This window comes from Oryzias latipes, chromosome 17 (assembly GCF_002234675.1).
Source record: "Oryzias latipes chromosome 17, ASM223467v1".
NCBI classification, from domain to species: Eukaryota; Metazoa; Chordata; class Actinopteri; order Beloniformes; family Adrianichthyidae; genus Oryzias; species Oryzias latipes.
In genome coordinates this window covers 7,447,847-7,464,024 of record NC_019875.2, presented here as the reverse complement: position 1 = coordinate 7,464,024, position 16,178 = coordinate 7,447,847, and the positions used below count along the sequence as shown (strand labels likewise).

Below are 16,178 nucleotides of genomic sequence, written 5' to 3'. Positions count from 1 at the left end.
AACTTTTGGTTTGTTTTAAACCCCAATTAGATAGACACGTTTTCTTTTTTGTTGTTCGAATGCATTGCTTTTTGAAATTCAGTTTTTTTCTTAGATTGTAACTCCCGTCTCTGTCTTTGAACATTTGGTGCAAGTTTATTGGAAGTAAGTTGTATCTGACTTTGTACATGAAGAGAGCTGTTTTCAGTTTCATATTTTCAACAAACCCGACTTTAAAAATAGAGCATTTGTATGTGACCCATAGTCCACAACATGAACAATTCGAACAGCTTTTTTTTGTAAGATACATAACGAACAAACCTGAATAATGTGGAAGAAATCAGTATATTTTGATGCAATAAATTTATTTTTCATAAAAAATGTTTTAGCTTGATTTCAAGTAGTTTTGATGATTGAGTGACAGTCAGAGGGCTGTAAGCGCACCGGCAGCCACGCCTCTGTCAGTCCGCCCCAAATCAGCTGTGGCTACATCAGTAGCCTACCAGCTCCAAGTATTAATGAGGATTGAATGAATAATAGATACAAACTGTAAGCACTTTAAGCATCTGGAAAAGCACAGATAAATCAAATTATTATTATACCGTTAAGGCTGTAACCTATCGGTATGATGGTACCGGTTTTGCTACCGCATCCCTATCCAGAGCCATGAGTTCAGACTTTTTCCATGGCATTTTCTCTCTAAAAGGTTTGTAACTATTTGTCACATGTTTTGTGGAGTTGTAGCAAACGTTCTGTCATTTTTGTCAGAAACAAGATGCCACTCAGTTTTGGCATTGTAATCACCCTGACCTATCATATCCTCCATGCCAGTGACAAACTTTTTACACGAAAAGGCAAAAGTCTCTGACATTGTCGCAAAGAAAGTGACTGATAGTCATTCTATTTATTTATTTTATCTATCGATTTAGAAAGCCCGGCTTGGTTTAACCGGTGCTCAAAGGCATGTTGGGCTCTGGCAGCAGCTCACAGCTCTGGTTGGCTGGGTTCATGAAAATCCGAGAACAGCTGATTGACCGGCAAAAAGGAGCTTTGAGATTAGCTGCCTCAATGTTTTTCAAACACACAGCTCTGCAATTCTTCTTTAGTAATTTCTCTCCAAAACTTTCATTGCTGTTCTTTTCTATTTTTTTTTATCACCTTCAAGCTGCTTCTGGAGTATGTGTTTGTTGTGCAAAGAGGATGAATGTAATCTCCTTTTCCTGCTCCAAAGAGAATTGTCAGGAACCAGCAGCTTGACAGATGTTAGCCACATTATCTTGCTGCTGCTTTAAGCCCAACCCAACATCATCTTTGCGTCTGTGCTTTTGTTCCTGTGTGCTTGTGACAGGTGCCAAGGAGATTGATATCGCAGCGACGCTGGAGCACCTGCGGGACCAGAGGCCGGGAATGGTCCAGACCAAGGTAACAAACACACCTGGGACCTGCATGTTTGTTCATGCTGAAACCAGCTGAGATAAAGATAAAGATAAACACCCACTCTAAAGAAAATTGTGTTTTTGGTGTTTTTAAGATGTTCTTGTTGCATTTTCTCATGAAAATTAAGATTAAAATGGCATTTCTGAGGGTTTTTTTTTTTTATTTAAAGGGCCTATACCATGCAAAACTAATTTTTTGAGCTTTTAAGTGTATTATCATGTTCATTCCTCACAAGAAGAAACTTCAAAGCTGTATTTTCTTTTCGTTCTCACGTTTTTGAATACACACAAACCCCACACACGAGACCAGCTCTAGTCGTCATGAAATGGGCGGCACCCACTCGGAGCGCAAGCCAGTTACCTGCCTCTTACTTCCGGGTAGGAAAAGAACTCAGGAAGAAAAAACTAGTAATTAATAAATAAAAAAATATTTTGTGTGCCAATATGTTATGATAAACATGGATATGGCTTACTATGAAAGTCCTAAGAATAGCGTGGTATAGGCCTTTTAAATTGTGAATCAGGAGCAGGCTTCAAAATGCTGTTTTCACCCATTATAAACTGAAGGAGCTCTAAATAAAACGTTTTTGTTTTTCTTGTGAGTTGAGGCGTGTGGGGCACCAGGGGGAGAGCGGTTATGAAAAAGCCTTGGAGGGGGAGTCAACCTGACATTGTTGAATTGATGACACTCAAGGTCACCTCCTCAGTTCTGTGTTGTCTTTTCACATTTAGTGCCGATGCTTGGATGACCAGAGGCAGCTTAAGGGTTACGGGTTGATGGCTGTTGGGTTTACAGAATGTTGTTCTTGGATGCAGGTGGCATAATTTCCAGGGGATCCTCCTCACCAATCAGATCAAACTAAAGAAAAAGGTTCCAGGTCACAGATCACCTCAAGTTTGCATTTTTAGCAAACAACCTCCTGATCCATCCAGCCTAGAGTCCAGAGTCGTCTCTGGAATTGTTGCGGTAAAAAGGTATCTCTAACTTGGGGATGTAGAAGCAGATTTGACTTTTTAAGGTCATAAAGTCATCTCTTTTATCGCCCTGGTTCCAAGTTTCAGCAGTGACATCCAAAAAACTTGGCCAAGCTGGTACTTTGAAGTCCCTGGCAGTAGGAGCGAGCTTTCTCCATCATCAGAGTCTGTTATGTTACCATGTTTGGCATCAGGAAAAGCTGATAAAGTTCAGGTTTACCTCTGTCCCTCCTGAGAGTTCACAGATTTAAAAGGCGGAAACAAAATATCAAGGTGGTGCACATTATCTACAGGTGTACAAAGATGACAAATAAAAGTTGTACTCACAGTCATTTGACATGATATTTCTATCATCATCACCCTATTTCTCATTGTCTTTCCCCATCAGTGAGGGGGGTGGGAGGTGTGAAAGGAGTGGGGGGGCTGTGTGTAACGGGGGGAGGGGGGGCTATTTTTTTATTTTGTTTATTTTAATCGTCATGCTTGTTTTTACGTTTTGTTTTGTTTTAATGTAAAACACTTTGTGTTATGCTTTTATATGAAAAGTGCTTTATAAATAAAGTTTTGATTTGATTTGATTTGATGATGAATTGAATTGTCCTTCTAGAGACACTTTAGCGTTTAACCCTTGTGCTATCTTAGATGACCCCACCCTTGCATTGACGTGTTCTCCCTACCATGACAAAGGTGGATAAAGGTGGAAAGATTTCATGTAATCCATGGACACCAGTGAAGATCACAAATCATTGAAGAAAAAAGGTTCAGATCACTGTCTAGTGGGTCTAGATGACCCAACTCCCAATGGTAAAGTGCCTAGGATAGCACAAGGGTTAAACATGTGACCTCCATTATGTGATGGAAATATTTTTGATTGATTCTAGATTTCAGATTGAGCAGTCAGGTATGCTTAGCAGGTGGGAAAGCTAACCTTACCTATGAGGCAGATCAAACTAGAGAACTACAGCTATGATGCTTTTCAAGTGTGAATGCTGACGGGCCTCTGTGGACCAAAAAGTGAAGGTCAATGATCAGCGGGCAAAACCAGTCCAGCGCAAAAATCTGGATAATGTAAATCATATAAACGTTAGAAACAGATGTTGGTAGATATTTCCATTAGAAGGTAGACGCTCTCATCAGTTATGAATAGACTAACAGAACTGGACGGTTTTCCTCTTCAAGCTTTTTTGTAAATTTCCTGGTTAAAGCTCGTTTGCTGCCCCCAAGTGGGCAACTTTTAGAATTGCAGTTTTTTTTTTTTTTGGGCGGTTTGGTTCTCCTCAGGGCTGCTCGGTGGCGTAGTGGTTAGCCCTCAGCTTCAAATCCCAGCTGGGTCCTTGTAGCTGGTATAGGCTCCAGCAACCCTGTGACCCCAAAAGGGATTAGGCAGGTTAAGAAAATGGATGGATGGATGGATGGATGGATGGATGGATGGATGGATGGATGGATGGATGGATGGATGGATGGATGGATGGATGACCTACAGACAAAGATTAGCATCCTTCATCTTTTCTCTGACTCTGATCTGTTAGGTTTCATGCAGCCGCAGGTCTGTTTGTCAGACTTTGATGTCCACCTGAACTCTGTCCCTACTTTGCTTCTTTCTTTCAGGACCAGTTTGAGTTTGCGCTCACCACCGTTGCTGAAGAGGTCAACGCCATTCTGAAAGTTCTTCCTCAGTAGACACCAACACCGTTTCCAGTCCTCTTCTTCCTCCTCCAGCTAAAACGGCGGTCGCTGCTCCCTTTGGTTTCCTCCTAAGCTGCTAATTTGGTTTTGATTCCATCGTGTTCCTCCTCCTTTTGTCTCTCCTCTAAATCAGTTTTCATGTAAACATTTACCAGACCTTTCTGTCCTTTCATTGTTATCAATAGTTACACTGTTGTTTTCCATCTCATGGTTTTTTTACCTTTTTTTCCATCTTCAGTTTTTCCACATCCTCACTTCCTCTCTCCAGAGGAAACTGCCCCTTTCCTTCTTTCCTCTGTGTAACTCCCAAAACATGTGTCCAGAAACCACACAACCATTGTTGTACATAGACGGTGAAACGATCCATGCAGCTTATGGTATTTTTCCTGCTTTTAAGCACATCTAGATGGACTTGAAACTCTTTTTCCATCTTTATTTTAGTCACATTTTTAGGATTTGTTTTGTGTTAGTGTCGCACTAAATAATTCCAGATTGTGCACATATTCTATCTTGACTGTTTCATCAAATTGTGATTGTTTTTAATATTTAGTGCCATGCTGTGATATGTTTAATGCAGTAGGCTAAAGTCAGTGTAACTCAATGTTGATGAGATAAAAAGTGACTGATTTCAATTCTTATAAAGTTGTTTATTTTGTGGAGAATCTAGAAAATACATCTGTTGTGGCATTTATATTAAAAAAGATACATTATTATAATAAAGGATGGCTTTGCATTTTAGTGTAAACAGGTTTGTGTTGTATTTTTCTTTTTTTATGGAAAAAACAATTTTGTGGCTTGTCACTAAAGCTCAATTCAAGTTCAACAAGTTAAACAAATCTTAAACAAAGGAAAGTACAGAATCAATCAGGAGGAATAGGAGAAATTAAAAAAAATGCTTCATTTTAAATTTTATTTATTCTGAATAATCAAAAGATATGTCTTTCAATCAGTCGATGCACATTATGGATCTGATCATTTGGAAATACATTGAACCCAAATGCAGGTAGGTTTTCCAGACCGTGGATTGAACCAAACAGAAGGAGCAGTTTGGATCAGAAGGGTGCATCCCAGATGTAGCATTAATGGATGTACTGCACTGTAGCTGAGCCCCGTTTGCATTATAGCTGTGAAGCATCTATATATTGTTTTGTTGTGCTGTGAATGCAAACAGGAAACTGTTCAATTTGTGTGATTCCTGCTGCGAAAATAAATGTACTTTTCTGCTGAATAGATGATGTCTCTTTACATTGTTTAAAATGCAAAAAATTCTAAGAAGAGATGTTTGTTTTATTGATTTTGAACCAGATGCTCTGCAGCACAGAAAGCTACAGGTATAGTAAATAAAAGATGGAAAATGGGGGGAAAAAAATACTTAAGAGTTCAAAACTTTACAATGTTTTCCTATAAATGGGATGATCAGTAGCATCAAAGAAAGTTATATAGACATTTTTTATGATTTTATGTTTTAGAGTTTAAAATTCGGCTGTGTCTTCCATGTGATATGAAGCCTCTGAAACCGCAGCGTGAGAGTTTGTGTTTCCTTCTAAACTAATTTCTTTACAACTTCTGATCATTTCAAAGGCTAATTTTTAGACTCTTCGGGTGTTTAAAAGCTTCCTATCAATTAAGGGGCATAGCTTTTTCAAAATATTTTCTTTAAATTTAAAGCAATTCTTAAACACTGTAACAAATGTCTGCAAAATTTACATCACAATGCTGTGCAGTTAAACAGTAAATGATAAAAGATGTTTATGCAGTATATAAAAGACCTAAATATCATTATTTTGATCATAAAAACGTGTTAAATTATTAATGTTTCCATGTTAAATCACGGGTCACACTGACGGTTAACCCTTGTGCTTTCTTAGACACATCTTTGTTCTGCAGAAATGTATAAGAACCTTCAACCCTTGTGCTATCCTAGGCACTTTAACATTGGGAGTTGGGTCATCTAGACCCACTAGACAGTGTGCTAAACCTTTTATCTTCAATGATTTTTGATCTTCACTGGTGTCCATAAATTCCATGAAATCCTTCCACCTTTGTCATGGTAGGGAGAACACGTCAACGTAAGGGAGGGGTCATCTAAGATAGCACAAGGGTTAAAAACGAGATTGATCAAACTGAAATCAGTCAGAATTCAACATTGTTATTGTTGAGTTCTGCAAGAAAATTACGTAAATTCATAAAAGCATAAAACACGAGTGTGGAGAAGTTTCCAAGATTCTTTCTAAATCAGTTTTAAAATAATATTTATCCGTCCTGCAAGCCTTTTTGTCAAAGGCCAAGAGTGACCTGATCCGATCTCTGCTGGTTCAGTTCAGAGGTGCTGCTGTAACAGCATGATGCAACACAGCAGAAATGCAGAAGGAATCCACTCAACGTATTATATCGTAACCCTTGTGCTATCCTAGGCACTTTAACATTGGGAGTTGGGTCATCTAGACCCACTAGACGGTGTGCTGAACCTTTTTTCTTCAATGATTTGTGATCTTCACTGGTGTCCATGGATTACATGAAATCTTTCCACCTTTATCCACCTTTGTCATGGTAGGGAGAACACGTCAATGTAAGAGCGGGGTCATCTAAGATAGCACAATGGTTAACGCTTCAATAAACTGTTGTTTTTAAACTCTACTATCATTATGAGACTCCGAGCAGAGGAGAGCTTCTCTACACTGACGGCATTTTTAGTGAGGCAGCCGCCTGCCGCGTTAACACTCGCCCAAACAGCGATGCAGCCTGTTAAAAGTGTCATCGTTGATGCAGTATTGTGATGTAACATGTCATTTTTGCCATCTGTGTGGGCCGCAAACATCTGTTTTATTGCTCAACAAACAAACAAGCAGCATTTTAGATCAGATTGGGCGTCATTAGCTTTAAGTGCGAGGAGGCACAGAGCCATCCAGGATTTAGACAGTGTCAAGGCTGGATGCCAATTCTTCTTCTTGAGTGCACTGCCATGTAAACAATAATGCTGATCTGAATCGGTATATTGATGAAAATCCTACTTTTTACATGAAAAGTTCATTTAGAACTTGAAAACCTTCCAGAAAATGTGATGTTGTTACATCAGGAGTCATCACGTGAAAACAGAAATCGTTTTTAACTTGGAGGTTTCATTGTCAAGACTGACCCTTTTTTGTGAGCTATGCACTGTGATTTCACACATTTCAAGCTGCAGAGGTCCAAAATTCTGCGGTAAGGCTTTTGACGGGTGCCAATAAATGAGCTAACATGACTCGTCTACTGTGTTCTTGCCACTGCCACCCACTCAAAAGTAGAAATTAGTAAAACATTTTACTCCTAGTTTTTAGAGCTTTGCACGGAAAAATGGCATACATTTTTGACCTTTTAACCCATTGCTTTTTTGGCTGAATCTGCTACTACCACTACTCCACCCTACCCCTTCCAGTTGTAGAGGCATTTGAAGCTGTAGTGGTATCCAAACTTGTTTTTTAAGGGGTAGCCGTAGAGACCTAGGTTCTGGATATTACTCTGCCGGGAGGGTGAACGTCTGTGCTAAAGAGCACAGACGTTTACATTTAAATGTAAGTTTTGAGTTTGTTTTTGCATGACTTTTTAAAATTATAAAGCCAATGTTGTGTCTTTTCCAGGTGCTGACAGCTACACAACTATGGAAGCGATTGTGTAGCATAATTAAAAATAAAAGTCAACACCAGAAATGCTTTTTCCTTTTCATTCATTCATTTTCTTAACCGTTTATCCCTTTCGGGGTCACGGGGCTGCCGGAGCCTATCCCGGTCACTTGTGGGCGAAGGCAGGGGACACCCTGGACAGTTTGCCGGTCTGTCGCAGGGTAGAATGTCCACAAACACACACCCATTCACTCTTACAATCACACCTAGGGACAATTTAGAGTTGCCAATTAACCTATGAAGCATGTTTTTGGACGGTAAGAGGAACCTGGAGACCCCGGAGAGAACCCACACATACACGGGGAGAACATGCAAACTCCACACAGAAAGGTCCCCCGTTGATGTTGTTTTTCATGTCCCCCAGCCGGGACTTGAATCGGCGGCCTTCTTGCTTCATGCTTTTTCCTTTTTTTAAATTAAGCTGCATCAAATGACTCTGGATGTAAATATGTGGGAATTACATCAGCCTTTATTTTGTCTGGACACCACTGGAAACACAAATTCATTTGATGGTTTAGAGTTTCTCAGAACGTTGCAGCGTCTCCGCCTTTGGCAATCTGGAGCTTCGGATCACAGGGCTTCACGCTCCCCTATGCGAAGGCGGCTGCCGGTCCTAGTCGGGGGGAAAGTTTCGACAAACCGCCGTGCGTCTGAAGGAGGACCGTGGAAGGCGGAAATACTGCTACGTAGTCCTGAGAAGCTGTGTACAATCATCAGGAGTGGACAACCGTTACAAAGCCCTCTCCTCTGGCGCTAACACAAAGCTACACTGCTCCTAGCATGTCTGTGTCTCTCAGCAGCCGGACACACGGAGATAACGCTGACGTCATCGCCCCGCCTCCCCTCTGAAAATTCTAAGTCGAATTGAAATATGCGACACTATTCACAGGGTGGATGTCAAAATGAAAATGCAATCCCCTCTTTGCATTTTTGTTTTAATTATGACACAGAATAACCGTTTTTTAAGTAAAAAAGGAAAAAGCGTTTTGAAGTATTCATTTTTCATTTGAATTTTGAGTCATTTGATGCAGTTACATTTTGAAAATGAAAAAGCATTTCTGTTAATCAATTTTAATTTTCAAATTACACATTTCTAAATGAATTTTGCTACACATTTACCAGAGAACTTTTTGAAAATGAAATGTCAAATACCATTTTCTTTATCATTTTAATTAAGTGACAAAATAGAGCAGTGTTGAAGAAGAAAAGGAAAAAGCATTTTGGTGGATTGCATTTTCATTTTAATTTTGATTCAACAAATGCAGCTTCATTTTGAAAAAGAAAAAGCCTTTGTGGTTTTGACTTTTATTTGTAATTATGCTACAGAATCACTTCCATACACAATAGCTAAGAGCTAACGTACAGCATTGAGTGGCAGTAACGTCTTGATTGGAAGACACTATTTTATCTCTCCACTGGGAGGGATAAATGTAATGGTAAGGTGAAGCTGTAGGGGTAGGGAAAGAATTCAGATTTGGCCTTTGTGTCATGATCTCGCGGGATTTCTGACAGACCTAAACGCTGGAACCCAGAAGGACACTTGGAGTCGTGAGACAAGTTTAAGAAAGTTTAATTCACAGAGGGTGAGTAGTTTGTAGGATTCTTGACGTGGCGTGGCAGCTGACTGGAGGTTTGTGGCAGGAAGGTCCAGAGTGCGTGGCTTCGGCAGAATCCAAGGAGGAGAGCGTGAGCGGTGGACTGCGACCTGAGGTTCACCCGTGATGCGGATAATTCCTGAGAGTGGAGCAGAGAGGAACAGTTAACGAAGCTTGGATTAGACAAGGCACAAAACATGAGCTGGCCAGACGTAAGCACCATGGAAGGAACAACGGACTGGTGTCGAAAAAAGGTCCTGGATCTCCTTAAGTAGGCGGGGATGAAGATGAGGTGAGTGAAACCAGCTGGTCGCATCCAGAGCAGAGCAGGAACGGGGGAGGAGGAAGATAATTGACAGAGGCACCATGTCAGTACCCCCCCCTCAACGACCACGTCCAGGCGGTCCGGGGCGACGATCCGGATGGGCGCGGAAGAAGTCGTCTATCAGGGAATGGTCCAAAATAAGGGAGCGGGAGATCCATGACCGCTCCTCAGGACCGTACCTCTCCCAGTCCACCAAAAACTGGAACCCTCGGCCACGGCGGCGAACGTCCAATATCCGACTGACGGTAAAGGCAGGTGCGCCATCAATGGTCCGGGCGGGTGGCGGGGAAGTGGACGGCGGGCACAAAGGGCTTTCGCTGACAGGCTTAATCTGGGAGACGTGGAACGAGGGGTGCACCCTCAGAGCAGCAGGCAGGCGTAAACGGACACAGGAGGGGTTAATGATGCGATCAATCACGTAGGGGCCGATGTACCTGGGAGCCAGCTTACGTGATGATGCCTGAACGGGGATGTTGCGTGATGATAACCATACCTTCAGCCCAGGACGGTAATAGGGACTCACCACCCTGTGACGGTTAGCGATCTGACAGTTGCTCTCCCTGGTGCGCAGGAGAGGAGCCCTGGCCTGACGCCAAATGTCCTGGCAACGTTGTAGATGTAGCTGGACCGAGGGCACTGCCAGATCGAGTTCCTGAGAAGGAAACAGAGGTGGTGAGTAACCCAAAGAGGCTTCGAAGGGGGATATGCCTGTAGCAGAGGAGGGATGAGCGTTATGAGCATATTCCACCCAGATGAGATACTTGGACCAGTCAGATTCATTTTGAGCTGCTAGGCATCTGAGAGCCGCTTCCAACTCTTGGTTTGCTCTTTCGGCTTGTCCGTTGGACTGGGGGTGGTATCCTGAGCTTAGACTGACCGTGGCTCCAAGGGCGGAGCAGAACGACTTCCACACCTGAGACGTGAATTGAGGTCCACGGTCAGACACGATGTCACATGGTATGCCATGGTAGCGAAACACATGATTGACAAGAAGTTCAGCAGTGTCTGAGGCAGAGGGGAGTTGAGCCAAAGGAATAAAGTGAACGCCTTTGGAGAAACGATCAATGACCGTTAGTATTACTGTGTGCCCCTGGGAAGGGGGCAACCCTGTAACGAAATCCATTGCGATGTGAGACCAAGGGCGACTTGGTATAGTCAGAGGCAACAGATGACCAGAGGGAGGTGAATTTGAGTTCTTGGAGCGGGCACAGATGGTACAAGCAGCCACGTACTCACGGACGTCCTTCTCAAGAGAGGGCCAGTAAAACCGACGACGCAGTAGGTTGATAGTCCTGCGTACCCCTCCGTGACAGGCTATCCGTGATGCATGCCCCCATGTGAGTACTTCGGACCTGAGAGAATCTGGAACATACAGAGTACCAGGTGGACAGGAAACATGATCAGGTATCTCACCCTGGGCCTGTTGGACCTTGCTCTCGATCTCCCAGGTGAGAGTACCTATAAAACAGGAGGTGGGAATGATGGTAGAGTCAGTGGGGGGTTCGACAATAGTACATTTCCTGGATAAGGCGTCCGGCTTGATGTTGCGGCTGCCTGGACGGTAGGTGATATTGAAGTTGAAACGATCGAAAAACAAACACCAGCGAGCTTGACGGGAATTCAGACGTTTTGCACTGCGTAAGTATGCTAGATTTTTATGACCAGTCCAAACTATAAAGGGTAGCTCTGCCCCCTCCAGCCAGTGTCGCCACTCTTCTAAGGCTAATTTGATAGCCAAAAGTTCGCGGTTGCCCACGTCATAGTTCCTCTCAGCAGGGCTCAACTTGCGTGAGAAATAAGCACAGGGTTTTAACTTGCTGGTGGACTCCTCACATTGGGAAAGGACAGCGCCGACTCCAGAATCAGAAGCATCCACCTCTACGATGAATTGCTTAGTGACATCAGGTTGAATGAGAATAGGTGCGGTCACAAACAGTTCCTTGAGTTTCTTGAAGACTGTGTCGGCAGCCGGGGTCCAGATGTAGGGTTTATTGATCGACGTAAGTTGAGTGAGGGGAGCAGCAATACTACTGAAATTTCGGATAAACCTCCTGTAGAAGTTCGCGAAGCCCAGAAATTGTTGCAATTTCTTGCGAGTCTGCGGAACTTCCCAATCGGCGACAGCTTCAATCTTGGCCGGGTCAGGTCTGATGTTACCGGCTTCAATAATATAGCCCAGAAACGGAATTGTGGAGGTATGGAATTCGCATTTTTCTGCCTTAACGAATAATTGGTTTTCGAGTAACCTTTCAAGAACAAGGCAGACGTGGTGTTCATGTTCAGTTAGGCTGGATGAGTATATTAAGATATCGTCAAGGTAAACAAAAGCGAATCTATTGAGGAAATCGCGAAGAACATCGTTAACAAGCCGTTGAAAAACTGAGGGTGCGTTAGTGAGGCCGAAAGGCATGACCAGATATTCATAATGGCCTAAGGGAGTGGTGAAGGCAGTCTTACATTCATCTCCCTCTCGAATGCGAACCAGATGATAAGCGTTCCTTAAATCTAGTTTAGAAAAGATGCAAGCCTGTTTGACTGCGTCAAAAACAGAATCTATTATAGGGAGTGAATATTCATCTTTGACAACAATCTGATTCAACTCACGGTAATCGATGCGGGGCCTCAGGGTTTTGTCTTTCTTCTCAACGAAGAAGAAGCCTGCGCCGACCGGAGAAGTAGAGGGACGGATGTGACCAAGCGAAAGAGCCTCCTGGATGGATTTTTCCATAGCATTTTTTTCTGGACCAGATAAATTGAATAATTTTCCCTTAGGGAGAGGTGCACCGTTTAGAAGCTCTATGGCGCAGTCATAAGGCCTATGGGGTGGAAGAGCGCTAGCTTTGAATTTACAAAAAACGGCTTTGAGATCATGATAGCAAACGGGCACCTTGGACAGATCTATTTCCTTTTCAGACTCAGGTGTAGTGACAATAGCGGAAGGAATTGCGGAATGAAGACAGTTAGCCAAGCAGTGAGTACTCCAATTAGTGATACGAGGAACGGCCCAGTCAATGTGAGGATTATGTTTTTGGAGCCAGGAAAATCCCATAATGATGGGGGTCTGGGGGCAATGGGTGACGAAAAACTGATGATATTCTCTATGATTGCCTGATGTAAGGATCAGCACCGGCTTACTGCGAGTGGTTATACGGGAAAGTTGTTTCCCACCTAATCCGGCGGCATTAATGGGGGAGTCGAGAGGTTCAATAGGCAGTGAGAGGTGATTGACAAGTTGCAGATCAATGAGGCTATGTTCGGCGCCTGAATCAATGAGCGCGTTGAATTCATGGACTTGGCTTTGATGAGCAATTTTGACAGGAACAAACAAGAACTTGGTTTCTATGGCGTGAGTAACATTGCCCCCCCATGGCCTGTCATCTAACGGGGGGTTCTGGAGTTTAAACGCCGACTGCATTGAGCAACTTGGTGACCGGGGTGCCCACAATAAAAACATAAACCTTCTTCACGCCTATTTTGACGTTCTTCTGCTGTTAATTTTGAATGACCTACTTGCATAGGTTCATCAGACGTGGGAACTGGTGGCTCATGGACTGGCAACGGGAACACGTAGTTAGGAGAAGCCTGATTTTGGGAGTGACCCGGAGGCCTACGGTTGCGTTCAGCGTGACGTTCACGTAATCGGACATCTGAACGGAGGGCTGCGGAGACAAGATCCTCGAAGGTGTTAGCTTCAGGCTGTGAGCATAAATGATCTTTAATTCTTTCACTCAAAGATTGGTAGAATATCCCCTTGAGAGCGGGGTCAGGCCAGCCAGCCTCTACAGCTAAGATGCGGAAGTCGATCAAATGTTCACTTACCGAACGGTTGCCTTGTTTTAGATTTAACAACCGCCGGGTGGCTTCCTCCTGCTTACGAGGCTGGTCAAACACTAGCCGAAATTCCTCGATGAACCGGTCGAACGGGAGATGTGAGATGGGATGAGAAGCCAGGAACGCCTGGGCCCACTGAAGAGCTTTGTTTCTGAGGGCGTTCACTATAAGTGAAATTCTGCTGTGGACCGTTTGATAGTGTCTGGGTGCCTGCTGGAAGATGAGCTAACATTGAAGGAGGAACCCTCCACAGTCCTCGACATCACCGCCAAACGGTTCCGGTTGAAGGCGGAAGTTCTCGGGGGTCATGGCGGACGCGCAAGCCAGGCTGTTGCCGGAAGAAGGAGCTTGAGCTGCGGCTGCGACATTGGGAGATTGTCCAGTCAATTCTGCGAGGGTATGTGTAATACTGTCGAGACGCCGAAAAAGATCTTGCTGAGCCGCTGACATTTGAGCGAGCGCATCAGCTTGACGGCTCAAAAGGTTACCTTGAAGTGAAATGGCGTGGCGGAGTCCTTCCGGGTCAGCTGGGTCGGGAGTTGGGCCAGTCCGTTCTGTCATGATCTCGCAGGATTTCTGACAGACCCAAACGCTGGAACCCAGAAGGACACTTGGAGTCGTGAGACAAGTTTAAGAAAGTTTAATTCACAGAGGGTGAGTAGTTTGTAGGATTCTTGACGTGGCGTGGCAGCTGACTGGAGGTTTGTGGCAGGAAGGTCCAGAGTGCGTGGCTTCGGCAGAATCCAAGGAGGAGAGCGTGTGCGGTGGACTGCGACCTGAGGTTCACTCGTGATGCGGATAATTCCTGAGAGTGGAGCAGAGAGGAACAGTTAACGAAGCTTGGATTAGACAAGGCACAAAACATGAGCTGGCCAGACATAAGCACCGTGGAAGGAACAACGGACTGGCGTCGAAAACAGGTCCTGGATCTCCTTAAGTAGGCGGGGATGAAGATGAGGTGAGTGAAACCAGCTGGTCGCATCCAGAGCAGAGCAGGAACGGGGGAGGAGGAAGGTAATTGACAGAGGCACCATGTCACTTTTTCTCGTCCTTTGAGGTCCTTAATACAAAAACTTGCTATAATAACAAAAAAGATCTTGCCTTCCAAGGATATGACCCTTGTTTTTAGAAATGCCCTCCCTTTGTCATTACAACAGATCGAAGTTTCAAAATAAAGGTCAAGATGTTAGTATTCAGAAGAGCCTTTTGCAGATTTAAACTGTCTTTTACTTAGACTAAATCTTGGTTTTAACTTGTCCTTTGAATGGGATGGTTTTTCTTACTTCCTGTTGCTGTATTCTGCTTAATTTGATGCTCTCTTTTACGATTATGAAGAACTAAGTGGGTTTTATTGGAGAAAGGTGCATATTTATTGGGGAAAGGTTTGTTTACTTATTTTAAATTATAACTATTAGCATATTGTCTGGTCAGCTCACCTGAATTCTGGTTCAAGTGAACTCTGTTCTGCCCACAAATAGGGTTTTATGTTAATTGCAAGTAAATTCTGATGTAGTCGAGCTGCAAATTAAGATAAGAGGGCATTCCAGCAAAGACCACAACTATATGTATTTATGATCTTGGTCAATTACAATGTAAAGTAGATTTTTTGATTTTCTGATCAATTTAAGAAATATTATCTTAAATAGAATTGCTATATCTGTGTATCTTATTTTATGTTGAATTTGTTTTCCTTTGTTTTCATTGCTGAAGTTCCTTGAAATAAATCAAACTCAAGTCAGATCAAATCAAGTTAACTGAGCAGCAAATCCCACACTCTCAATTATAAGTTAAAAAAAACACTGATGGCACAATTCTGATGAATCTTGATAAAAAATCTCCTATGTGACCAGGTGAAGGCACCTAAAAATATGTTAAAATCTTGGTGTTTTGTTCTTTTCCCACTAATCATGGAGGACAGAAATAGCTGAAAATGACACCATAAAAATCTAGCTTTTTATGAGTTGATGACAGAAACTTCAAGAGAGGAAACAAATCGGCATCCTGCTGTGCAGTCCAGTATACTTTTTACTGCTGACAACACACGTAACCCTTGTGCTATCCTAGGCACTTTAACATTGGGAGGTGGGTCATCTAAACCCACTAGACAGTGCGCTGAACCTTTTTTCTTCAATGATTTGTGATCTTCTCTGGTGTCCATGGATTACATGAAATCTTTCCACCTTTATCCACCTTTGTCATGGTAGGGAGAACACGTCAATGTAAGGGTGGGGTCATCTAAGATAGCACAAGGGTTAAAGATGAAAAAAAGAAGAAGAAAAAGATTTAAGCTTGTGGATCTTATGTCTTGATAAAAATAAGAACAATATCACAAAGCAAGCTGCAGTGGCTCTCTGTCTGGCTGCCAGTTTGCCTCCTGGGGTTGGGCATAGCGCTGTTGTTCCAGCTCTATGGGCCCTGCGACAGACTGTACAGGATGTACCCTGCCTTAGCCCAATAATAGCCGGGACGGGCTCCAGCAACCCCGTTACCCCAAAAGGGATACAGTGGGTTAGGAAAATTGATGGAGGAAAGTTCAGGACAAGAAATCTTGGATCGATCCACCATATTGAATGTGTCTTCTCCCTGCTGATAGAATCACTGAAAACATCACGTGCCCAAAGTAAGAAATAAAAATGCGTAATCAATTATTGAAGATTGTTATGATTGATTTCTAATTATATTAATTCACTTG

At 43.1% G+C, this 16,178-nt stretch overlaps 1 protein-coding gene across 2 annotated transcripts in view; it reads left to right on the top strand.

Annotated features, from left to right (window-relative positions):
- The window catches only part of LOC101175682 (receptor-type tyrosine-protein phosphatase N2), a 373,019-nt gene extending 367,711 nt beyond the window's left edge, over window positions 1-5,308 (top strand). For both annotated transcript variants that reach the window (XM_023965497.1, XM_023965498.1), the window contains 2 exons: window positions 1,328-1,401; window positions 3,999-5,308. In XM_023965497.1, coding sequence (XP_023821265.1) covers window positions 1,328-1,401; window positions 3,999-4,070 — 146 coding nt within the window. In that variant the 3' untranslated portion in view covers window positions 4,071-5,308. The remainder of the gene's footprint in view (window positions 1-1,327; window positions 1,402-3,998) is intronic.
- The last annotated feature ends 10,870 nt before the right edge of the window (window positions 5,309-16,178 follow it).